Source organism: Helianthus annuus, chromosome 15, assembly GCF_002127325.2.
Source record: "Helianthus annuus cultivar XRQ/B chromosome 15, HanXRQr2.0-SUNRISE, whole genome shotgun sequence".
Taxonomy (NCBI): Eukaryota; Viridiplantae; Streptophyta; class Magnoliopsida; order Asterales; family Asteraceae; genus Helianthus; species Helianthus annuus.
Window position 1 is genome coordinate 52,371,520 of NC_035447.2, and position 25,214 is coordinate 52,396,733.

The 25,214-nt window shown below is 35.1% G+C and overlaps 4 protein-coding genes and 1 long non-coding RNA gene across 5 annotated transcripts; 3 read left to right on the forward strand and 2 right to left on the reverse strand.

Moving 5' to 3' along the window:
* Positions 1 to 5,918: 5,918 nt before the first annotated feature.
* Positions 5,919 to 6,813, forward strand: LOC110913696. The gene is made up of 2 exons (XM_022158519.1): positions 5,919 to 5,997; positions 6,107 to 6,813. The coding sequence occupies exons 1-2, from the start codon at positions 5,925 to 5,927 to the stop codon at positions 6,811 to 6,813; spliced, it is 780 nt and encodes a 259-aa protein (XP_022014211.1). The 5' UTR covers positions 5,919 to 5,924.
* Positions 6,814 to 7,017: 204 nt separating this feature from the next.
* On the forward strand, positions 7,018 to 7,657 carry LOC110909666 (protein FAR-RED IMPAIRED RESPONSE 1-like). Its single transcript, XM_022154502.1, has 2 exons — positions 7,018 to 7,264; positions 7,345 to 7,657. Exons 1-2 carry the CDS (start codon positions 7,037 to 7,039, stop codon positions 7,555 to 7,557), a joined length of 441 nt encoding a protein of 146 aa, XP_022010194.1. The 5' UTR covers positions 7,018 to 7,036; the 3' UTR covers positions 7,558 to 7,657.
* A 1-nt stretch (position 7,658) lies between these two features.
* Positions 7,659 to 8,937, forward strand: LOC110913695 (protein FAR1-RELATED SEQUENCE 6-like). The gene is made up of 2 exons (XM_022158518.1): positions 7,659 to 7,955; positions 8,216 to 8,937. Exons 1-2 carry the CDS (start codon positions 7,659 to 7,661, stop codon positions 8,714 to 8,716), a joined length of 798 nt encoding a protein of 265 aa, XP_022014210.1. The 3' UTR covers positions 8,717 to 8,937.
* A 1,521-nt stretch (positions 8,938 to 10,458) lies between these two features.
* On the reverse strand, positions 10,459 to 11,034 carry LOC110913694. Its single transcript, XM_022158517.2, has 2 exons — positions 10,926 to 11,034; positions 10,459 to 10,842 (listed from the first exon to the last, which is right to left on the reverse strand). Exons 1-2 carry the CDS (start codon positions 10,977 to 10,979, stop codon positions 10,459 to 10,461), a joined length of 438 nt encoding a protein of 145 aa, XP_022014209.2. The 5' UTR covers positions 10,980 to 11,034.
* Positions 11,035 to 12,934: 1,900 nt separating this feature from the next.
* LOC110909665 lies at positions 12,935 to 13,602 on the reverse strand. Its single transcript, XR_002575522.2, has 3 exons — positions 13,521 to 13,602; positions 13,235 to 13,391; positions 12,935 to 13,133 (listed from the first exon to the last, which is right to left on the reverse strand). It is a non-coding gene; the product is annotated as an uncharacterized LOC110909665 (long non-coding RNA).
* Between the last annotated feature and the right edge of the window lie 11,612 nt (positions 13,603 to 25,214).

Genomic DNA, 25,214 nt, shown 5'->3' on the forward strand with positions numbered 1-25,214 from the left:
CAATAAAGGTGGTTCTCGCATGAACCTTACCTTATATATATATATATATATATATATATATATATATATATATATATATATATATAGGGGAGAGTTCATTGGGGAACTCTAAAAAAATGGGGAACAAGGGAACAGGGGCATTTTTGTCCAAAATAATATATCTACTACTCCACCACATTCAAACAGAATTCTTTCTTTGAAACCCTAGGTTCTCTGAGTCACCGTCATACGCCGCCACCGTCACCACCATAAACCACCACCACCACTACAATACGCCACCAGCATCCGCGAACGCAAATATTAAACACCACTAGCAACAACCACTGCGATTTAAGAGAAGGTCTAGCACCATATTTTTCAGATCCGTTCAATTTTTCAGATTTCCAATGAGATTTTTCGAATCTACACTAATAATCTTCATATTTTTCAGATCTGGTTGAGGAAAGCTATTACAAAACTATAGCTGTTGCCGATTTTGACTGAGATCTATGCAGTATTAGTTTCTAGGGTTTCAGATCTTAAATCTCAGGTTAAGGTATCATTTATTTTGCGATTATCGATTAATTTTTATTTAATTTAACCTGATTTTAGGAAATTATGGTTATATGTATATTTATGTTTATGTTTTTTTAACTTTTTTAGAAAAAACAATTGTTTTAACATGTTAATAATTTTTAATTAAATTTCATTTATATAGAGATGTTATCTAGGTTAGATGTTATCATATTTGTTGTTAATCTGCAAATGCTAATATTAGATACAACACATAGAGGAGTGAATTCTGTTATGTTTCTCAAAACTGATAAGTTAGAAGGTGCACACCAACTGCTCGATGAAATGCTTCAACCAAAATTTCCTTTAGTACTGGTATGGTTAATATTATAATATCATTTAAAAAAGTCTACATAGAGTAGTGTTTTCTGTTGTATTGTTCAAAACTGATAAGTTAGAATGTGCATACCAACTGCTTGATAAAATGCTTCAACCAAAATTTCCTTTAGTACTGGTATGGTTATTAGTGTATGCAGTCTCTCTCTCTTTTTGAGATCAAATTTATGGACTGCTTCCTCTTGAGATTCTCTTATCATTCTGAAAACATTCTGAAAACTGATTCGCTCTTTTGAGTACTTTTTTCATTATCATTTTCTATAGCTTTACTTTACATAGTTAAATACTTTGCTTGGATTTCCTATAAGTTTAAAATATAATATGATGTACAATATTTCATCACAAATAAAACCAAGCTACTAAGACAAGCTACACACATGTCTGCTAGAAGCCTAGACTTGATACATTCAGTTGAGTTATCATTTGAATAGAAATCAAAAGTTAACATTTTGATTTGTGATGAAATAACGCCCAGTTGAGTTATCATTGGATTTCCTTAGTAGCTTGGTTTTATTTGTGATGAAATAACGCCCAGGTGGTGGAGCAAGGACCGCTTCCTCTGCTGGCGGATCAACCCCTTCTTCCACCATCTCTTAAGGTTCTCATCATAATAGAATTTATTAGTGTCCCCCAACTTTGCCTACAAACATCAATGTAAACATGATGTATGGTGGCTATAAATGGGTCTATTAGTAATAATATGGTTTGTAATCATATATAGACCATTCTTTTTTCTTTATTCATAGTATTCCAAAAGTGAAAACTGTGTTTGCTGGTCGGCCCAACCCGTTTTGACTTGTTACCCAACAGGCACGGCCCGCCCAGTTTCTACCTCTATTTAGGATAAGTTGTACTTGTTTGTCCTGGCGAGGCGGTAGAATCCTACACACCATTTTTTCGAAAAGCATGGCCCCCAAACCGAAGCCGCGACGCCCTGAAGTCTTCCCAGATGCTTTACTTTGTGAATCAGCAGAGTTTTCCTTCAACGTTTCATCCGGATCCAACATTGAAGTCCCATACGACCAGAAGAGTTATTTCATTTTCAACGTTTCAACAATGTAATGTCAAATAATCGGAATCAAAAATCCAGCTATAAGAAAATATAAATTTATGACAACCTGCATGGGAGAACGACCAAAAGCAGGTTCTGAAGCACTGTGGTTATGCATCATATTTATGTTGTTTCCGTCTGCTTGATAGATGGGCTCCATAGACGCAGATGGCACTAAAGATGACACTGCCATTGCTGATTTACTAGATAAAACCCTAGGACCCATCTGCGTTTGTTGATGGTGGTCATGTTGGGCACCACCACCAGATGTTGATGGAACAAGCGGCGGTAGGCCGTCAACAACACGATGTGCAGTGTTATCAATAAGGTTGAGCAATTTACCAACTATTTTACCCGAAGCCACTAAGTTTGCATCAAACCCCCTGCATTCAGTACAATATTTGGGGTTGAGCAATTTACCAACTAAGTTTAAAATATAATATGATGTATAATATTTCATCACAAATAAAACCAAGCTACTAAGACAAGCTACACACATGTCTTCTAGAAGCCTAGACTTGATACATTCAGTTGAATAAGTTGTTTATATTATAAGATTACATGTACGCAGTTCGTAAAAACATTTATTTAACATGTTAAGAAAATATTTATCAGCTTTTTAATATAGTTAACATGATAAGAATATAACTTTTTAATATAACTTGTTGTGCTTATATCAGATATCAAATGTGAATTTTAAAACTTGCATAGGTTGTTTGTCATTTAATTTAAGTGATTTATATTCTAAGATTACATGTATGCAGTTAGTAAAAACATTTATTTAACATGTTAAGAAAATATTTATCTGCTTTTTAATATAGTTAACATGTTCAGAATATAACTTTTTAATATAACTTGTTGTGCTTATATCAGATATCAAATGTGAATTTTAAAACTTGCATAGGTTGTTTGTCATTTAATTTAAGTGATTTATATTCTAAGATTACATGTATGCAGTTAGTAAAAACATTTGTTTAACATGTTAAGAAAATATTTATCTGCTTTTTAATATAGTTAACATGATAAGAATATAACTTTTTAATATAACTTGTTGTGCTTATATCAGATATCAAATGTGAATTTTAAAACTTGCATAGGTTGTTTGTCATTTAATTTAAGTGATTTATATTCTAAGATTACATGTATGCAGTTAGTAAAAACATTTATTTAACATGTTAAGAAAATATTTATCTGCTTTTTAATATAGTTAACATGTTCAGAATATAGCTTTTTAATATAACTTGTTGTGCTTATATCAGATATCAAATGTAAAATTTAAAACTAACGTAGGTTGTTTTATCATTTAATTTAAGTGATTTATATTATAAGATTACATGTATGCAGTTAGTAGAAACATTTATTTAACATGTTAAGAAAATATTTTGTATTGTTTATAATTATTCGCAATGGTATATTGTCGGGAAAGCTCCTAACCTTCTACGAGGTGATGTATCTCTGATCTCACCCAGATCATTGGTGATCTAGGAAAGCATGGTGACAGAAGACGTACCTTGCGATTAATAAAAACTAAAATAATAGTTTATCAATATAACTTGTTGTGCGTAATAAGATAAGAAATGTAAAGATTAAAAATTGCATAGGTTGTTTGTCATTTAGTTTAAGTGATTTATATTATAAGATTACATGTATGCAGTTAGTAAAAACATTTATTTAACATGTTAAGAAAATATTTATCTGCTTTTTAATATAGTTAACATGATAAGAATATAACTTTTTAATATAACTTGTTGTGCTTATATTAGATATCAAATGTAAATTTTAAAACTTGCATAGGTTGTTTGTCATTTAATTTAAGTGATTTGTGTTCTAAGATTACATGTATGCAGTTAGTAAAAACATTTATTTAACATGTTAAGAAAATATTTATCTGCTTTTTATTATAGTTAACATGTTCAGAATATAGCTTTTTAATATAACTTGTTGTTCTTATATCGGATATCAAATGTAAAATTTAAAACTAACATAGGTTGTTTCTCATTTAATTTAAGTGATTTATATTATAAGATTACACGTATGCAGTTAGTAGAAACATTTATTTAACATGTTCAGAAAATATTCTGTATTGTTTATAATTATTCGTAATGGTATATTGTCGGGAAAGCTCCTAACCTTCTACGAGGTGATGTATCTCTGATCTCACCCAGATCACTGGTGATCTAGGAAACCTTAATGACACAAGACGTACCTTGCGATTAATAAAAACTAAAATATTAGTTTATCACTATAACTTGTTCTGCTTATATCAGATATCAAATGTGAAGTTTAAAACTTTCATAGGTTGTTTGTCATTTAATTTTACTGATTTATATTATAAGGTTACGTCTATGCAGTTAGTAAAAAACATTTATTTAACATGTTAAGAAAATATTTATGTGCTTTTTAATATAGTTAACATGATAAGAATATAACTTTTTAATATAACTTGTTCTGCTTATATCATATATCAAATGTAAATTTTAAAACTTGCATAGGTTGTTTGTCATTTAATTTAAGTGATTTGTGTTCTAACATTACATGTATGCAGTTAGTAAAAACATTTATTTAACATGTTAAGAACATATTTATCTGCTTTTTATTATAGTTAACATGTTCAGAATATAGCTTTTTAATATAACTTGTTGTTCTTATATCGAATATCAAATGTAAAATTTAAAACTAACATAGGTTGTTTGTCATTTAATTTAAGTGATTTATATTATAAGATTACACATATGCAGTTAGTAGAAACTTTTATTTAACATGTTAAGAAAATATTCTGTATTGTTTATAATTATTCGCAATGGTATATTGTCGGGAAAGCTCCTAACCTTCTACGAGGTGATGTATCTCTGATCTCACCCAGATCACTGGTGATCTAGGAAACCTTAGTGACACAAGACGTACCTTGCGATTAATAAAAACTAAAATATTAGTTTATCACTATAACTTGTTCTGCTTATATTAGATATCAAATGTGAAGTTTAAAACTTTCATAGGTTGTTTGTCATTTAATTTTACTGATTTATATTATAAGGTTACGTCTATGCAGTTAGTAAAAAACATTTATTTAACATTTTAAGAAAATATTTATGTGCTTTTTAATATAGTTAACATGATAAGAATATAACTTTTTAATATAACTTGTTCTGCTTATATCAGATATCAAATGTAAATTTTAAAACTTGCATAGGTTGTTTGTCATTTAATTTAAGTGATTTGTGTTCTAAGATTACATGTATGCAGTTAGTAAAAACATTTATTTAACATGTTAAGAAAATATTTATCTGCTTTTTATTATAGTTAACATGTTCAGAATATAGCTTTTTATTATACCTTGTTGTGCTTTATATCAGATATCAAATGTAAAATTTAAAACTTGCATAGGTTGTTTGTCATTTATTTAATATGTTAAGAAAATATTCTGTATTATTTATAATTATTCGCAATGGTATATTGTCGGGAAAGCTCCTAACCTTCTACGACGTGATGTATCTCTGGTCTCACCCAGATCACTGTTGATCTAGGAAACCATGGTGACACAAGACGTACCTTGCGATTAATAAAAACTAACATATTAGTTTATCAATATAACTTGTTATGCTTATATCAGATATCAAATGTGAAGTTTAAAACTTTCATAGGTTGTTTGTCATTTAATTTTACTGATTTATATTATAAGGTTACGTCTATGCAGTTAGTAAAAACATTTATTTAACATGTTAAGAAAATATTTATCTGCATCTAAATAAGATATTAAATGTAAAGATTAAAAATTACACAAGTTGTTTGTCATTTATTTTAACTGATTTATATTATAATATTTAACATGTTGAGAAGTTGCTTTTTATTTTTGTTACAAAGGTTCATTGAAACTTAAAATGGATTTAATGAATGATAAATATTTAAAATGTTAAATAAATATTTAAGATGTTAAGAATTTAACCTTATAATTTTTGTTTTATAAAGGTTAGATTGAAAATTCAAAATGGATGGAATGAATGATAATCTTATAGTAGGACCAAGTGTAAGTACAAGTGAAGGACCAAGTGAATTTGAAGGTGAGGGTATTAAAATTTTTTCTCTCTGTCTTATAATTATTATTGTTATTAATATCATTATGTTTAAAATTATATATATGTTTTGATTTTCCTTTTTTTTTCTTTTCAGCATCTAATTATATCTCAACAAGTGAATTTTACAACAGTTATGCAAGTAGCACTCCTCATGGATCTTTATTTTGGGTACCAAATGGGCCAGAAGAAAATAGACTGTCTATTGGTCAAAAGTTCAAAACCTTAGAGAGTGCAATTCAAGCATATACAGAATATGCAGAAAAATATGGTTTTGATACCAGATTGTCTACACAAAAGCATGATAAAGATGGAAATATTAAAATAAAATATATACTTTGCAACAAAGCATTCGCTCCTGAAAATGTTAGTGTTGATACGTTGGATGAAAAAGATAGTGGTAAACAGAAAAGAAACTCCAATGCTCAAAAGACAGATTGTAAAGCTAGAGTGAGATTTAGATTAAGCGATGAAAAAGATTGTTATATCCTTTATAATTTTGAAGATAGACATAATCATGAGTTAGTTTCTTCAGAATACAAGCATTTGTTAAGAAAAAGAAGGAAATTGGATGACATGGAAGAAAAATTCATTCACAGGGTTGCTTCAAATAATATAGGAGCAACACGTGCTCATAATGTATTAAGCAGTATTAGAGGTTCTAGATATCTTGTGCATGGAACAATAACAGATTTTAAAAATTGCAGAAGGAATCTTAATGTTTTTATTGGTGAGAATGATGCTCAAATGTTAAAGGATAAAATGGAAGAAAGAAGAGAACATTTGCATAATTTCTCATTTTAATATAAGTTAGAAAACAATGAATTGTCTGCTTTCTTTTGGGCTGATGAAACTACAAAATGCAATTATGAAGCGTTTGGGGATATTATATCTTTTGATGCAACTTATAGGACAAACAAATTTGTTATATTTTTTATATTAAATATTTATTGAATTTTAATTTAATTTTTAATATTGTTTTTTTAATTGTTTCAGGTATTGTATGGTTTTTGTACTGTTTACTGGTATGGATAATCATAGGAAATGTGTTACGATTGGAGCTGGGATGATTGCAAAAGAAAATATTGAATCATTTACATTTCTGCTAGAAATTTTTCTGAAAGCATTCAAAAAACAACCAAACATAATTGTTACGGATCAAGATCCGGCAATGAAGGTTGCTGTGTCAAAAGTATTCACTGAATCAAAACATAGACTTTGCACATGGCACATTACAAACAAACTTCCAACAAAGGTAAAACTTAAGTTTTTTTTATATTTATTAATATCATGTTCAATTGAATTTTTTTTACATGTTAAAATAAATATTTTTAGGTTTGTGGAGATGTAGAAAACAATGCTGAGTTTAAAAGTAAGTTTCATAAACTTGTTTGGAGTATTTATACTAGACCTGAACAATTTGAGAAGAGATGGAGAGAGTTGATGGAAGATACAATCTTTTGGGAAATAAATGGCTGTCAGATATGTATGAAATTCGACATCGATGGATTCCATCTTATTTTAAAGATGTTGAATTTTGTGGATTGATGAGAACAACTTCAAGATCAGAAAGTGAGAATTCATTTTTCAACAGTTTTACTCACTATGGAGATACGTTGATACAATTTATGTTTTCATTTGATGCTGCTATGGACAAACAACAATATATACAAGAAACGCTAGATCATCAAACAAAAAACACAACTCCAAAGTATAAAACTCCTTTGAATATTGAAAAGCATGCTGCAAAATTATATACTAGAACAATATTTAGATTGATTCAAGTTGAAATCGAAGAATCTGTTTGGAGATGTTCTCATAATGTTGTGAATTCTGAAGGAGTAATTGAAACTACAATCGTAAAAGAAAAGAGAAAAAGTCAACCTGTTGAAGATGACTTAGTGCCTTTGCAGATGTATAACACTGAACCAATACATGAATTCAAGGTATGTTTCAATTTTTGTTTAAGTTCAGTTAGTTATGTATAGCTTTTTCATATTGTTTTTTGTATCGATTTGAGGTTGACAAAATACAAAATTTTTGTTTTAAGTTTTATTTTAGTTTCATAAATATTTAACATGTTAAATATTATTTGTTTTATAAAGTCCATCTTAGTTATTTATTTATAGCTTTTTCATATTGTTTTTTGTTTCGTTTTTATAAGACTTTTTAAAATCAACATGTTAAATTAAAACTTTAATTTCAGGTTACCCGTAATACAGAAGATGGAAATATTGAATGTTCATGTCAAATGTTTTTGAGACTTGGAATACTATGCAAACATATATTCCATGTTTTAAATAACTGTGATATTGAAGAAATTCCTGAAAAGTATATATGCAAACGTTGGACGAAGGACTTGATTCCTGCAGATGTAAGGCAAAAAAAAGTTCTATACAGTGAAACAGATAATGAAGTTGAAGAAATGGCTAACAAAGCAATATCTTCGGTTGATTATTGTTTAAGGGCTTTGACGAATAATAAAGCTGAACTTAAAGAGTTCATGGAAAAAATAGAGGATATGAGAACAGAAATAGAAGCTAAAGAGCTAAATCAAGAAAAATTACCGAAGGAAGCTAGGTATGAATCAATGCTTGGAGTACGTGTTAGAGAACAAAATGAAATTCAAAATCCAACTGGAATTAGAAACAAAGGTTCTGGTACAGGCAAAAGATTAAAGGGTCCAGGCGAGAAGGCTATTGAATAGAAAAAGAGGACCATACGAAGGTGCAATTTATGTGGAATTTACACAGATACACATGATAGTAGAAATTGTAGAAAGTATCATGAGGAATTAGAAAGACAGGCCGAAGAAAACAAGAACAAAGAAAAAGGAAATTAGGAATGTGAAGAAAGCAAGAAAAGAAATGGTCGTTTATTTTGTAAATCATGGATCTTTAATCTTTAATGATGGTTTAATGTAGTGACTTGGAGATTATTATGGTTTAAATACTATGACTTTTTTAAGTTCTTTTATTTGTTTTTATATGTTTAAATGTTTCTACATGTATTTTATAAGGAAACAGTCTGAAAAAATATTTAGCAATGTGTGATTTAAAAAAAGTTGACAAGTTAGAATATAAGAGTTCTTTTAGAAATGTTTATTATAAGATTACATGAACGCATTTAGTAAAACAATTGTTTAACATGTTAAGAAAATATTCATATTAATGATAAATAATTGTAGTGGAATATTACAAGGTCATGTATCTCCAATCTCACCCGGATCACTCGTGATCTAGGAATCCATGGTAACACAAAAATTACCTTGCAATTAATAAAATTTATAATAATAATAAGATACAAAATGTATTATAGTGTGAGGTTCATTGAGGAACACAAAAAAAGTAGGATACAGGAGAACACTTGAAAAAATTTAACTTAACATGTTAAAATTATTTTTTATTTTGATTAGTTTATACCCATTTTTATAAAAAAAAGACCGCTGAAAAAATTTCAAAAAAACAATATTTTTAACATGTTAAGTTAATTTTATAATATATATATATATTTTTAACTCTTTTTTTAAAATAATTTTACTTTTTGTTTTTTTTCTTAAAAATGTTTCTACATCGAAAAACATTTAGAAATTTTTTTTAACATGTTAAGTTTTAAGATTGTACTTGGTTCCCCACGTTTTTAGTGTTTCCCAATGAACCCTCCCTGTATATTATAAGATTACTTGTTTGCAGTTAGTAAAAACTGGATATTATGAAAATATAACAACAAAACTCATGTTTTTTTTAACATGTTAAGATTAATTTTTAAGAGTGTTCCTCAGTTCCCCAGCTTCTTAGTGTTTCCGAATAAACCATACCCATATAAGATTACTTGTTTGCGGTTAGTAAAAACAATGATTTAACATGTTAAGAGAATATAATATCAAAACTCATGTTTTTTTTAACATGTTAAGTTTAATTTTTAAGAGTGTTCCTCGGTTCCCCAGCATTTTAGTGTTTCCCAATAAACCATACCCATATAAGATTGCTTGTTTGCGGTTAGTAAAAACAATAATTTAACATGTTAAGAAAATATAATATCAAAACTCATGTTTTTTGTAACATGTTAAGTTTAATTTTTAAGAGTGTTCCTCGGTTCCCCAGTTTTTTAGTGTTTCCCAATGAACCATCCGCATATAAGATTATTTGTTTGCAGTTAGTAAAAACAATAATTTATCATGTTAAGAAAATTTAACTTCAAAACACATGTTTTTTTTAACATGTTAAGTTTAATTTTTAAGAGTGTTTCTCGGTTCGCCATTTTTTTAGTGTTTTCTTTATAAGAATACTTTTTTGCAGTTATTAAAAACAATTATTTAACATGTTAAGAAAATATAACGTCAAAACTGATAATTTAAAAAAAAAAGTTGTCCTGAAGAATTGAACTGAAAGAATACATTAACTAAAAAAATTAAATTTTTGATAGAAAAATTCAATACATCTTCAAACCTCAACCTCTGTTATTCCAGTTTTTTATAGCATAATCTAAAATATTGTTCTTCTCTTCTTTTCTAAGACAATGAAAATGATTAGCTTCTACTAGAATTTCTTCTTTCTTCAAATTCAGTTCTGATAATAGAATTCTTGTCGCATACTTCCTTCTTAGAACTTTTAATTGATTTACTTGACCCGAACATTTAGCAAAAATTCCACAATGATATTCCTTTATATTTTCTCCCATGTAAGTATCCATGTGACACATAAGAAATACTCCAGAATCTGTATGATTTTTTTCAGTACTCCATTTGAAATCAGCTTTCTTTGGTTCAACTTTATATATCTCTTTTGCATTCTTATGTTTAAAAGAATTTAGATATTTTCCAAATAACTTCCCCTAAAAAAAACAATTGATAGGTTCATATATTAGAAATAAAGAAAAGGATAAAATTTTAAGTAAAATATAAATAACGGACTTACTATGATATATGGTACTTTTTCATAATCATCAATATTTTTGCACTTGTTGTCCATAAGAATTAGGGATACATCATTCAAATTGAGTACTAAAAGATAGAAATCCTTTGAACTTAACACTGGTATACAGACCTGATATAAATTAAATTATACAATAAATAAGCTTCGTTGTATATAAAAAAAAATATTCAAAAATTATAAATATGCATACCAGATCAATATCCTGAAATGATAAAAGATGCTTCTCCTTTTCCATTAATACTTCTAGTCTTCTTTTAAACAATTCATATATTTTTTCAAATTCTTCAGCATTACCTATCAACTTGTTATCCTAATTGAAAATTTATTAAATAACAATTAAATAATATTTTGCAAAAATATTATATATAAAAATTAATCTTACCATTAAACTTGTAGAAAAGAAGTATCTTCTTTTAGAATTATCTGATCTATACATTTCTTCATTATTCAAAATATAAGACCAAACATCGACTATTTTCTTACCATTAAACTTGTAGAAAAGAAGTATCTTCTAACGTCTTAGCATCCACAATCTGCAGCATTGACTGAACCACCTCCACTAACTGTCACCTCAAAAACCTTGGTTCAGTTCCGGCCAACTCAATCAACATCTCCAATGCCTCTTGTCCGGTGGCCTCTTGTCCACCGTTCAAAGCTTCTGTCAAAGTCGTCATCATCGCAGGAAGTAGATCTTGAAACCTATCCCTATCTGTGACAATTGAGCAAATATAAAAAACGCAGACTCCTGAAGCTTAAAATTTATCCAACGAAACACACTGGAACATGAATGGTAACAAGCTCAGGCTAACCGTTATCCAGTAATATACTCGAAGCAAGTTCTGAAATCGTATCTCATAACTTTTTTATGATAATTTTTCCTTCTCCTTGCTGCACACAAGTCAACAATATAGATGTAAGTGAAGACTGAGTGCCCGGAGATAACATATTCCATATCAACATAAAATGAATAGAATACTAAACCTATTTTGAAAAATGAACATAAAAAACCTACATATGATCAAGTGTTTGATAAAAAATATTAATTAACTTTTTATATCGTTTTAATTTTATTTTAAAAAAAAACTATATAAAATCAAGTTAAAAAAATATTAACATGTTAAAACAATATATTTTTTTTTTGAAAAAAGCAACAACACATGAACAAACATCTAAAAGTACTCATAAATTTCATGTAATCAGGCTAAATTAAGTAAAATTAAAAGAAAATAGTAAATATGTGATATCTTAAACTAAGATCTAAATTCTACAAAATAAAATTCCAGAGATCAAAGAAGAAATCAGTAACCGCTAAGATTTTCAAACAGTTTCGGAAATACAGATCCGAAAAAGTGCAAATTAGAACAAACCTAGATGTTACATAGATGCTACATAGATCTAAGATGAAATCGGTAGAGGCTAGGATATCCTAACAGTCTTTGAAAAAGCAGATCTGAAATCATAATCGATCTCCGGCGACGCAGACAACAGCACTCTTTAAAAAGCAGATGTGAAAACAAAGGCGATCCCCGCAAAATCGGATGATGACAGTCTTCAAAAAGAAGATCTGAAATCATAGGTGATCTCCGGCGATGGGGACGACAACAGTCTTCAAAAGCCAGATCTAAAAGCTCGGCGGATCTCCGGTGATGGGGACGACGGTTGCAATGTACGGGAACAAGTCCAGAATAATCTAATTCATACTTTTCTAAAATTCCAAAAATACCCCTCTGCTTTTTTACCTTTAAAATATCTAATTTGATCTCAGCCATTAGTTAACTTCATCCAAGGGTTCCTAGGGGGGTTCCCCGGTTCCCCACTTTTTTAGTGTTCCCCAATGAACCCAACACATTAGATATATTCATTAAAAAATATAAATATATATATAAGAAAAAAATTCCAGGGGACACATTAGTCATAGTTTGACTTTGAAGTCAAACCTTTAAAGTTGTGCCGATTTTGTTACTAGTTCCTCACAAAAATATTTTCCCAGCTGTATTATGTTTGTAAGTTTATTGTGATCAAAAAGATTTTATTGATATTTCATGACCTTAGTATAATAAAGGAGTTGAATGTCTCTGTTTGACCTCAAAACGTCAAAATTACCATCTTTATAACTTCTAAAATTCACTTTGATTTGAATCTGAACCGGCTCTTAACAATCACTTGTCCTTAACACTAATCTTTTACCATCTGTAATAAATTAGAAATTGCATTCGAATAGTTAAAATCCCAGAATAGAGGTCCCTCAAGAAGAACAACTGTAATATATCAGTCAAATTCAAGAACGTTACCAGGAATTATCCTTCTGTTTTTTTTCAATGTGTGCCTCTTGAACTTGCGTAATTAAGAATGTCTTTTGCACCTCTACTTTCAGCCTTCAAGCCTCGGTCAGCTTGTAAATCTCATCCAAACCTTTAGCGTCAGTCCTCATGTATGTCCACCAATTTTCTACAAAAACAAATCAGGCACCAGACCGGTAAGTACAAGGCCTAGAAATAATCAACGATGACTAGGGGATGTTAGGTATTGCATGTAATTTTATTGATAATCGCTTCGATACACAATGCCAAAGACTACCTTAATTGACGTCTACGCTCAATCTACGATGTGTAAAACCGGCCAATGAGTCAAGTGCGATATGGTGCATCACTGTATCAGTATTACCTATTCCATGATATAGTCTATATTGCATCTGTTTCTTCAGGAAAATGGCTGTGGCAATTGGAGGGGCCAATAGGCAGACCATATCTATCAGCCAAAGATGCAGACTCACCCTGAAACAAAATTGGACACAGTATAAAGGACCACAAGAAAATTATTCTATAATCCACTATTTAGAAAATAATTTACAACTTTATATATGTTAACCGCAATGTCATATAATGTCCACCACGACCCCTATAGATATCAGATCTCTTACTTCTAAGAGTTATCTAAATGAAATTACAAAGACTAAACATGATAGATATACATATAAACCTTACATCTAAATGAAATTACTTCTAATACCCGTGGATTTTGTCACACCCCCAAAATCCACCTGCGGATAACGCCCGCTTCGGGGGCGTGACTGACCAGGATCCAGCCACCAATTATACTGAGCATTAAATTAATAGTAGAAATATTTAATATCCGAAGTAATTAACAACATTAGAGTTTAGACTCGGTAATTGGTTTAACAAAACAGCGGAAGCATAAACCAAAACAGTTTTAAAGACAGTTCATTGATCAAAACAGTTGTCCCAACACACGGGTTTGACGAACACTACACATCCCCAAGCAGCAGCTCCTGAATCATTGGTTACCTGCAAAGCATGCAGTAAGGGGTCAACAATAATGCTGAGTGAGTTCACTAGTTGTCCAGTTTTAATTACCAAAAACTTGTTTCACCGGTTAATTTACCCGTTTATACATGCCCTGGGGAGCTACCCCAAAAGTTAGCGACTAAACTGTTTTTCCAATACCGAACACTAGGTAACCGTTGCGTATCCGCAGGATGCCCCGATGTCAATGTTCTATCATCATTGACGGATTTCTGAGTCTATTAGTTCACGCCCGTCCCAAACCAGGGCACGGTGTGAGGCTGGTAAACACCTAAATAGCGCTATCAACTAATAACCCGTTCGCCTAACCCGGCGACTAATCGGTATTTGTAGTAGGGACTTGAGTGATAGAGTTTCGTTTAGTGCCGTTAGTTGCAATCCGTATAAACAGTAATTAACCAAAAGGTTTCCCAATACCCGGGAAGGAAAAGTAAGTTTCGTTCCCAATAACTAGGGAAGGTATGTAAATGGTATCCCCTTTTACCAGGGGATAGGATTGTCCAAAAGGTTTCCCAATACCAGGGAAGGAAAAGTAAGTTTTGTTCCCAATAACCAGGGAAAGTATGTAAATGGTATCCCCTTTTACCAGGGGATAGGGTTGTTAGTCTCGTGTCCCAAACCACCGGGACGCATGCTTTTAAGTTGTGAACTCACCTTGGGTTGCTCGGTAGGTTTAGGTTACTTGTCAATCACGTTGGTCACCACGTCCTAACATGGTTACTGGTATAGGTCAGGTTCGGTATACAAGCATTCACGTAAAACACATACTTGGCACGTAACACACATATAAATAAACAGTCGTTGGGTTATTGGGCCGGCCTAAACAATTAAGCAGTCACAGCAACACATAATCCAGTCAACAGATAGCCCAAGTTATACACATATGGGCCCAATAACCAAAATGAACAGCCCACTCGCAACCAGCTGGTCTCGAGTCGCAACCAGGTGGTTTCGGCTTGTCACGTTATGGTTGCGAGTCGTAACCGTGGTCTCGAGTCATCATGCTGTGGTTGCGAGTCGCAACTGACGTAGTCTCGAGTCGCAATCTTGTGGTTTCGAGTAGTCATGCAGTGGTTGCGAGTCGCAACTACGTGGTCTCGAGTTGTCTTGCCTTGGTTGCGAGTCGCAACGGTGCGGTTGCGAGTCGTAAGCTGTCCCTTTCACGTACACGTGATGATGCAGATGCAACAGTCCGAAATTGTACCATGTACTCAGACCCAGATTAGGAAACAACCAATAAGGTTTCACTAACACTTTTTCCTAATCTGATTACTAGTAAAGATAGATCAAACTTTGCCATTTTTACATCTTCAAGTCATATTCAAACAAGTTCATCTTATGTTCATCATTTTCTAGGGTTTTCATATCAACATAATCATATATTTATGAACCAAAATCACATGTTTTAGCAAGATCAACATGCAAGACATACATTATATCCGAAATCTTAAGTTTAACATCATTATTTTACAAGGAAACAATGAAGCATAGTATGGTTAGGCATTATCATTCTTAAACTACCATTTTCTTAAACATGTTACCAAATATTGTCAAACTTTACAAATCAACCTAAGAGTCATGCATAATCATTCTAACCAAGCATTTCTAGTTCATACAACAAACATAAATCTCATGCACATAGTAACAACACTAACCGGTTGTGAAGAAGGAGGATGAGCCGAAAGAAAGGAAGGAAATGAGAGAAGATGAAGTGTCCGAGTGATAGTCTTGACCGAGTTTCTTGTCCGGGATCCTTGCTTGAACCGAAAAGAGTGGTGTTGTTGTTGAAGGTTTCTAGTTGAGAGAAAAATAGGAGGAGTGTGTGTTTGTGTGTTTGTGTAAAGTGAAGGAAAGTGGGGAAGGTGGGGTATATATACCAAGGGATGTTTCGGTTTGGGCTTGGGGTTTCGGCCCAAGCCGGTTACGGCCCAAAGGCCCACTCGCAACCGCCCGGTTGCGAGTCATGGTCTCGACTCGCATACATTTATATATAATACGTACATTCAACACACAATAAGCAAATAAAGATCACGTTTTCATTTAATAATAATTACATACACAAAATATTACAAGGTGTTCGTTCGGAAAAACCTCGAGTGTCACATTATCCCCAAGTTTTAAGAACTTTCGTCCCGAAAGTTGAAGCAGCCACTGCCAAGCTAGCGTGTTTTAACGGGGTGTCACATCATCTCCCCGTTAGTTTGGAATTTCGTCCCGAAATTCGGTTGTAGCTTCAGTGCTGGGGTTTCCGTTTGGGAATAACTGGGGATACTTGGACTTCATCTGGTCCTCCCGCTCCCAGGTAAACTCTGGGCCGCGACGTGAGTTCCAACGAACTCGAACAAAAGGTATTCTAGTGCTCTTGAGGACCTTAACATCCCGGTCCGTGATTTCGACAGGTTCTTCGACGAATTTCAACTGTTCGTCGATCGTGAGTTCCTTCAGAGGAACTACGTGCGTCTCATCTGACAGACACTTCTTCAGATTCGACACATGGAAAACGTTGCGAACTGCACCGAGTTCTGCTGGTAAGTTCAGTCTGTAGGCCACCTTGCCTATTTTCTCAAGGATTTCGAAAGGTCCAACGTACCGTGGGTTGAGTTTGCCTCGTTTACCAAAACGAACCACACCCTTCCAGGGTGAAACTTTGAGTGATACCCGCTCCCCAACCTGGAGCTCAAGTGGTTTCCTGCCCTTATCGGCGTAGGCCTTCTGACGGTCACGAGCGGCCGCCATGCGTTGTCGTATTTGAGCAATCCGCTCAGTAGTGTCTACCACATGTTCTGGACCAGTGATTTGACCATCCCCCACCTCTGCCCAACAAAGAGGTGACCGGCATTTACGTCCGTACAATGCCTCAAACGGAGCAGTTTTAATGCTGGTGTGGTAGCTGTTATTATACGAGAATTCCACGAGTGGCAGATGCCTTTCTCAGCTGTTGCCAAAGTCGTTTACACAAGCGCGAAGCATGTCTTTTAATGTTTGCATAGTGCGTTCGGACTGCCCGTCCGTCTGTGGGTGATACGCTGTGCTCATATCTAAACGTGAGCCAAAAGACTTGTGCATTGCTTGCCACAGTTCCGAAGTAAAACGTGCATCTCGATCAGAGATGATAGAGGTGGGCACCCCGTGCCTCAAAACAACTTCCTTGAGGTGTATCTTCGCCAGAGTGGAGAATTTTATCTGTTGTCTTTGATTGCCAAGAAGTGTGCGGATTTCGTGAGTCGCTCCACGATCACCCAGATAGTATCGTTTCCGCGCTGTGATCTAAGTAGGCCAGTAACGAAATCCATGGAAATTTGCTCCCATTTCCATTGTGATATCTCTGGTTGTTGGAGTAGGCCTGAGGGTTTCTGATATTCCGTCTTGACTCGCGTACAAGTCAAACACTTGCTGACGTAAGTTGCTATGTGGGCCTTCATGCTAGGCCACCAATACGTAGTCTTAATATCGTGGTACATCTTTTCCGAACCAGGGTGTACTGAGTAGCGAGATTTGTGCGCGTCATCCATCGCAAGTTCTCGTAAGTCGCCATAGAGTGGGACCTAAATGCGTCCTGTTACATAATAAGCACCGTCTTCCTTCTGTTCTAAGCGTTGCCTTGACCCGCGTAGGGCTTCAGCTCTAACGTTCTCTGGTTTCAGTGCTTCTATCTGAGCAGCTCGTATTTGCGAAGGTAGACTAGAATGGATCGTGAGTTGTAAAGCTCTTACGCGCTTAGGCGTAGTGTCCTTCCGACTGAGGACGTCTGCCACTACATTGGCCTTGCCCGGGTGATACCTGATAGAGCACTCGTAATCATTCAGCAGTCCGACCCATCGTCGCTGTCGCATATTCGGTTCCTTCTGCTTGAATATGTGTTCTAAACTTCTGTGGTCGGTGTAGATGGCGCACTTGGTTCCGTATAGGTAATGCCGTCATAACTTAAGTGCGAAGATCACTGCTCCCCGTTCCAAATCAAGCGTTGTGTAGTTCCTTTCGTGCGTCCTAAGTTGTCGAGAGGCGTAAGCAATAACCTTCTCGTGTTGCATCCGTGTGTACTGGGACCCTGATTCGAAGCATCATGGTATACCGCTAGATCACCCGTACCCTAGGGTGAAGATGATGCTCAGTGCATTACAAAGTTGGGATTCGAAAGCTGAAAAGACGTCCTCCTGTTTTGGTCTTTCACGAACACAACACCCTGCTGTGCCAACGAGACTTAAGCTGTGCGACCTTCGAAAATCTTGTGATTAAGCTGCGATAGTATCTAGTGGGACCAAGAAACTCCCGTATCCTCGAAGGGATCTTTGATGTTGATCAGTTCCTAACCAAATGGATCTTAGCGAGATCCATGTGTATTCCCACTTCGTTGTTTGATAAAAAGAAAATGTGTACTTCCCGAATCCTGAAGTCATACTTAGGTAGACTTCGCACGTAGACGCTCCTCCCCTAGAAGCTCTACAATGGAATACAAGGGTTGCTCAAGGTGCCCCTTTCTCCTAGAAGTGATTCAAAACGTACTAGATAAACACAGTTGCAGTGTGATCCATAAGCAGCCGGTGGGTTGTTCACCCCAAAAGGTCATGGAATAATTCATCCGGTGTCTCCTGGAAATGGCCTTATTGCGTTCACTATGCCGTTTTAGGAACATCCTCCCTTTGGACTTCCATCTGATGTTAGTTCGTTCGCTACTCATTCTTCACATAGGAGCATGACCCATGTAACTGGCCAACAGGTTGTCAATACAGGATCGAGTCAAACGGTTTTGGGCTGTCACCTTGATGAGCTCTTAATAGTCAGTATACACACGAAAAGGCTCATCTTCCCTAGGATAAGTGGGGCTCCCCCAAAGCGAAGAACTAGACCCTACAAAACTCCTGTCCAACGGTTCCTATAGTTGCTTTGATAGATCTTGCGACCTTCCTGGCGCAAAATGGTAAAAGTACAAGTAATCAGGGCTGCCTCAGGCGTGAGATCAAACTGAGATTCCGCCTAACAAATTTTCGGAAGAAAAACTGAATGTTCCTCGGATAGCACGCCGAGAGAAACAACGAACAACTGGTGGATCCTCGTTCCACTTTTCCTTAGCCTTAACATCCGTAGCGGTTGCTAACACAGCGGAGTAATCCCTCTGTAGACACTTCTGGCCTTCACAGCTGGAATGGCGCTAACTATTGAACTACTCTGATGCTCTAGAATAAATGCCGATCCTCCACACAAAGTTTTCTCCTCACTGGGTATATTCGCGTGATTCCTGGGTAACCAATTCACACTAACTACTGCGTTGTAACCACCGAGTGTGGTAGAAGGAAGGTCGACATTGGACACTCGTCCCACAAGGTCGTGTTTACATCCTAACGAACTTTTGAGATTCTACTTGACTTGCCATCAGTCGATTCCGCATCTGGTTCGGTTTTAAGAAGTATCAGGGTCAAGCAGAATAGAGATGAAGCAAACAACTACCCATACAAGCTACCATGTTGCTACTATGCCTGGCGTCGCCTGCGTCAACCCTAAATGCCCTTCCATGAGCATCATTTCCAATGTTGTTGACCTTGATGTTGTCGCGACTGTTGTTTCTAATGTTGCTTGAAATGGTGCGCTACGATCCTTCACTGACAAGTCCATCTTGTCACGTTTCCGTGCCGCGTCCCAAGGTGTACTTATTGAGCTGGCCGTTACGCGTTTCCGCACCATTGTCAATTGTCATCGCTTATGGCCCGACTGATTCGTAAGAGCTGGCTCCTATGAGCCGCTGACTAGGGTTAAGGGTTCGATTGGAGTCAATTCGCTGATGCTCGTTGTCGGTGACTAGGGTCGTTCAAATGCTGAAGCCAGTAAGGTACTACGTCTATCCTCTTGATTGATTAATACACGGTATGTTGAGATAGTGTTGCAGGAGTGATCGCACTTCGGGATTTAAGACGTCAACACGTTAAGTTCCAGCAAGCGAAGAGAGGTGAGAAGGATATAGACCAATCATTGTTGTTTCAACATCCATCCCGGGGATGTTCGTACAAGCACCTAATGTTCTACACAGTTCGCTAGGCGTTCATATGGGTGTTCAGGTAATACTCGATAGCATCGAGGTTCGAAAGGGGTGCAGTGAGAAGTGAAAAGATCGTGTTCGAGTAGGAGACAATCACTGCTACGGCTCCTATGGACTGTTGTGTTTCTCATCATACAAATAACGAAATGGAACCCCTTTTTCACTTGTTAAGCCTCACTGGGACTCACATCCACCCCACTATATTATTATGTGTGCACCCACAATAATATTGTGATTTGCATGTTCATCTCAGCTCCTCTTAACTCATGTCAAATGGTTCCCCACACTCGAGTAGATTTCAAAGAGTATCAAGTAGTGTAAGTCATGGAGGTTTAGGGAATTACCACCCTATTAATCACATGATACGAGAATGTGTACATGAATTCATTTTGGTGTGCTAACGTGCAATCACATGCACTATCGTATGTGGGCGTTCACTAGTTAGGCATACTAGTACGTATAGCGAAACAGGAAACATAAAGTAAGCAAACAAGTAAACACTGGTCCGAGCTATGAGGTCAAAAGTGTTGAGCCTTGTACTTGGAGTGTAGTGTCGTCACGAGTCACGGGTTATAGTCTGGTTTTCTCCAAAAAGATTTTCCCCTTTTTAAAACCAAGTTCACTATAACCAATGGCTCTGATACCAATCTGTCACACCCCCAAAATCCACCTGCGGATAACGCCCGCTTCGGGGGCGTGACTGACCAGGATCCAGCCACCAATTATACTGAGCATTAAATTAATAGTAGAAATATTTAATATCCGAAGTAATTAACAACATTAGAGTTTAGACTCGGTAATTGGTTTAACAAAACAGCGGAAGCATAAACCAAAACAGTTTTAAAGACAGTTCATTGATCAAAACAGTTGTCCCAACACACGGGTTTGACGAACACTACACATCCCCAAGCAGCAGCTCCTGAATCATTGGTTACCTGCAAAGCATGCAGTAAGGGGTCAACAATAATGCTGAGTGAGTTCACTAGTTGTCCAGTTTTAATTACCAAAAACTTGTTTCACCGGTTAATTTACCCGTTTATACATGCCCTGGGGAGCTACCCCAAAAGTTAGCGACTAAACTGTTTTTCCAATACCGAACACTAGGTAACCGTTGCGTATCCGCAGGATGCCCCGATGTCAATGTTCTATCATCATTGACGGATTTCTGAGTCTATTAGTTCACGCCCGTCCCAAACCAGGGCACGGTGTGAGGCTGGTAAACACCTAAATAGCGCTATCAACTAATAACCCGTTCGCCTAACCCGGCGACTAATCGGTATTTGTAGTAGGGACTTGAGTGATAGAGTTTCGTTTAGTGCCGTTAGTTGCAATCCGTATAAACAGTAATTAACCAAAAGGTTTCCCAATACCCGGGAAGGAAAAGTAAGTTTCGTTCCCAATAACTAGGGAAGGTATGTAAATGGTATCCCCTTTTACCAGGGGATAGGATTGTCCAAAAGGTTTCCCAATACCAGGGAAGGAAAAGTAAGTTTTGTTCCCAATAACCAGGGAAAGTATGTAAATGGTATCCCCTTTTACCAGGGGATAGGGTTGTTAGTCTCGTGTCCCAAACCACCGGGACGCATGCTTTTAAGTTGTGAACTCACCTTGGGTTGCTCGGTAGGTTTAGGTTACTTGTCAATCACGTTGGTCACCACGTCCTAACATGGTTACTGGTATAGGTCAGGTTCGGTATACAAGCATTCACGTAAAACACATACTTGGCACGTAACACACATATAAATAAACAGTCGTTGGGTTATTGGGCCGGCCTAAACAATTAAGCAGTCACAGCAACACATAATCCAGTCAACAGATAGCCCAAGTTATACACATATGGGCCCAATAACCAAAATGAACAGCCCACTCGCAACCAGCTGGTCTCGAGTCGCAACCAGGTGGTTTCGGCTTGTCACGTTATGGTTGCGAGTCGTAACCGTGGTCTCGAGTCATCATGCTGTGGTTGCGAGTCGCAACTGACGTAGTCTCGAGTCGCAATCTTGTGGTTTCGAGTAGTCATGCAGTGGTTGCGAGTCGCAACTACGTGGTCTCGAGTTGTCTTGCCTTGGTTGCGAGTCGCAACGGTGCGGTTGCGAGTCGTAAGCTGTCCCTTTCACGTACACGTGATGATGCAGATGCAACAGTCCGAAATTGTACCATGTACTCAGACCCAGATTAGGAAACAACCAATAAGGTTTCACTAACACTTTTTCCTAATCTGATTACTAGTAAAGATAGATCAAACTTTGCCATTTTTACATCTTCAAGTCATATTCAAACAAGTTCATCTTATGTTCATCATTTTCTAGGGTTTTCATATCAACATAATCATATATTTATGAACCAAAATCACATGTTTTAGCAAGATCAACATGCAAGACATACATTATATCCGAAATCTTAAGTTTAACATCATTATTTTACAAGGAAACAATGAAGCATAGTATGGTTAGGCATTATCATTCTTAAACTACCATTTTCTTAAACATGTTACCAAATATTGTCAAACTTTACAAATCAACCTAAGAGTCATGCATAATCATTCTAACCAAGCATTTCTAGTTCATACAACAAACATAAATCTCATGCACATAGTAACAACACTAACCGGTTGTGAAGAAGGAGGATGAGCCGAAAGAAAGGAAGGAAATGAGAGAAGATGAAGTGTCCGAGTGATAGTCTTGACCGAGTTTCTTGTCCGGGATCCTTGCTTGAACCGAAAAGAGTGGTGTTGTTGTTGAAGGTTTCTAGTTGAGAGAAAAATAGGAGGAGTGTGTGTTTGTGTGTTTGTGTAAAGTGAAGGAAAGTGGGGAAGGTGGGGTATATATACCAAGGGATGTTTCGGTTTGGGCTTGGGGTTTCGGCCCAAGCCGGTTACGGCCCAAAGGCCCACTCGCAACCGCCCGGTTGCGAGTCATGGTCTCGACTCGCATACATTTATATATAATACGTACATTCAACACACAATAAGCAAATAAAGATCACGTTTTCATTTAATAATAATTACATACACAAAATATTACAAGGTGTTCGTTCGGAAAAACCTCGAGTGTCACAGATTTGCAGCATGAAGACCATGAAGTGTAACATCCTAGCAAGAAATCACTCCTAAATACAAATCACATACATAATCATCAATTAAATTATTCAGAAAATCTGTAAAAGGTTCTAAAAATCAAACTTGAACTATATCCTTCTTCTTCTAAACCTCTACTTTAGAAAGTATTAGGACGATGAGAATCTAATAAAGTGTTTAATAGAAAGGTTATTTAACATGTTAAATCATTTTAATGATATACTTAACAAATCTGTTGAAAATCAAATTGAAATAAAAGAATTTAACATGTTAAAACAATTTTTTTGTTTGAAAAAACTACGAATTATGAATATAAATCTAAAAATTATCATAATTATTTATATTCATGTTAATATAAATAAAACATACAAGTAAATATTAGATAGATGATACCTTATAGTGATATCAAAGTTGTACTAGCAGGTTTTCAGATCTGAAAACTTATAAGTTAATACTCCATAGATCTCAAACGAAATTGGTCGCGGCTAGGGTTCCGTAACAGTGTTCGGCGAGCAGATCTGAAAACCTGCAAATTATTACAACCTAGATCTTAGATACATGATGTACATAACATTATATGAATGTATAAGCTATCCGAACATTCGTAAAGCAAGGGAGTTAACGGATTTCTTTTTCAAAACATTAAACTTACAGTTTTCTGATAAATCTCAGCCTGAAATAAACAAAATCGACGACGATTAGGGCTAAAAAGTGTTCTCCGGCGATCTAGACAATGGTTTCCGATGACCTAATCTGGCGACGGTGGTTAAAAGCTCTCAGATGTGTTCTCCGGCGACCTACTCCGGTGACGACGGTTGAGATCTACGTAATGCTCTCCACTCTCCAGGGACCTGATTCTAACTTTTCAAAAATTCCAAATATGCCCCTCCATGTTTTTTAAGCTTTCACAAATGTAATCTAATCTTAACCATTGATTAACTTAATCCAAGGGTTTCTAAGGGGGTTCCCCAGTTCCCCACTTTTTTTGTGTTCCCCATTGAACCTCACACTATATATATATATATATATATAGGGAGAAGATCATGCGAGAACCACCTCTTATTGTGAGAACCGCGAGAACCAATGTGAACACACCAAAAATGCCTAAAAATAGCTAAAAATCACACAAAAAATTTTTTTTTGAATTTTTTAATATTTTTTATAAAAAAATCGCAACTTTTCGAAGCCAAAAAAAAAATTTTTTTTAATTTTTTTTTTTAAAAGAAAATTTTTTTTTTGGCTTCTAAAAGTAGCGATTTTAACATAAAAAATATTAAAAAAATTCAAAAAAAAAATTTTTAGAATTTTTTTTGATTTTTTTAGATTTTTTTTAGATTTTTTTAGGTTTTTTGGGGGTTTAGTTTTTAGCATTTTAGCTTGGGGGGGGGGGGGAGGGTTAGGTTTTTGGGGGGTGGGGGGGGTTTAGGTTTTTGGGGGGTGGAGGAGGGGGGTTTAGGTTTTTGGGGGGGGGGGGGGTGGGGGTTAGGTTTTATTTAGGTTTTTTTTAGCTATTTTAAGTTGTGTTCACATTGGTTCTCAAGGTTCTCACAATAAGGGTGGTTCTCGCATGAGCCCCTCCCTATATATATATATATATACACACACACACACACACCCAATGTCTTTAAACACTAATAATAAAAAGGACTTATGCAAATCTTTTATAAAACAAAGATATGGGTTTAAAGATTTTAATAAAAAATGTAGTTATATGGTAAACAATAAATATTAGGAATATTATTTAACCTATAAATATTAACAAGATCATTGTGTGGTATTGTAAATATGCAGGATAATCGTTTCCGTTCGTTAGGTTTCCTTGTGCGTTATCTTCAAGGAAT

Excerpts from the sequence above, each read along its gene's own strand:
- LOC110913694 (XM_022158517.2), bottom strand. The coding sequence starts at position 10,979 with ATGGACAACAAGTGCAAAAATATTGATGATTATGAAAAAGTACCATAT. Across the intron at positions 10,843-10,925 it reads AAAAAGTACCATATATCATA|GGGAAGTTATTTGGAAAATA; the intron begins GTAAGTCCGTTA and ends TGTTTTTTTTAG.
- LOC110909666 (XM_022154502.1), top strand. The coding sequence starts at position 7,037 with ATGGATAATCATAGGAAATGTGTTACGATTGGAGCTGGGATGATTGCA. Across the intron at positions 7,265-7,344 it reads CAAACAAACTTCCAACAAAG|GTTTGTGGAGATGTAGAAAA; the intron begins GTAAAACTTAAG and ends AAATATTTTTAG.
- LOC110913696 (XM_022158519.1), top strand. The coding sequence starts at position 5,925 with ATGGATGGAATGAATGATAATCTTATAGTAGGACCAAGTGTAAGTACA. Across the intron at positions 5,998-6,106 it reads AGGACCAAGTGAATTTGAAG|CATCTAATTATATCTCAACA; the intron begins GTGAGGGTATTA and ends TTTTCTTTTCAG.
- LOC110913695 (XM_022158518.1), top strand. The coding sequence starts at position 7,659 with ATGGACAAACAACAATATATACAAGAAACGCTAGATCATCAAACAAAA. Across the intron at positions 7,956-8,215 it reads AACCAATACATGAATTCAAG|GTTACCCGTAATACAGAAGA; the intron begins GTATGTTTCAAT and ends CTTTAATTTCAG.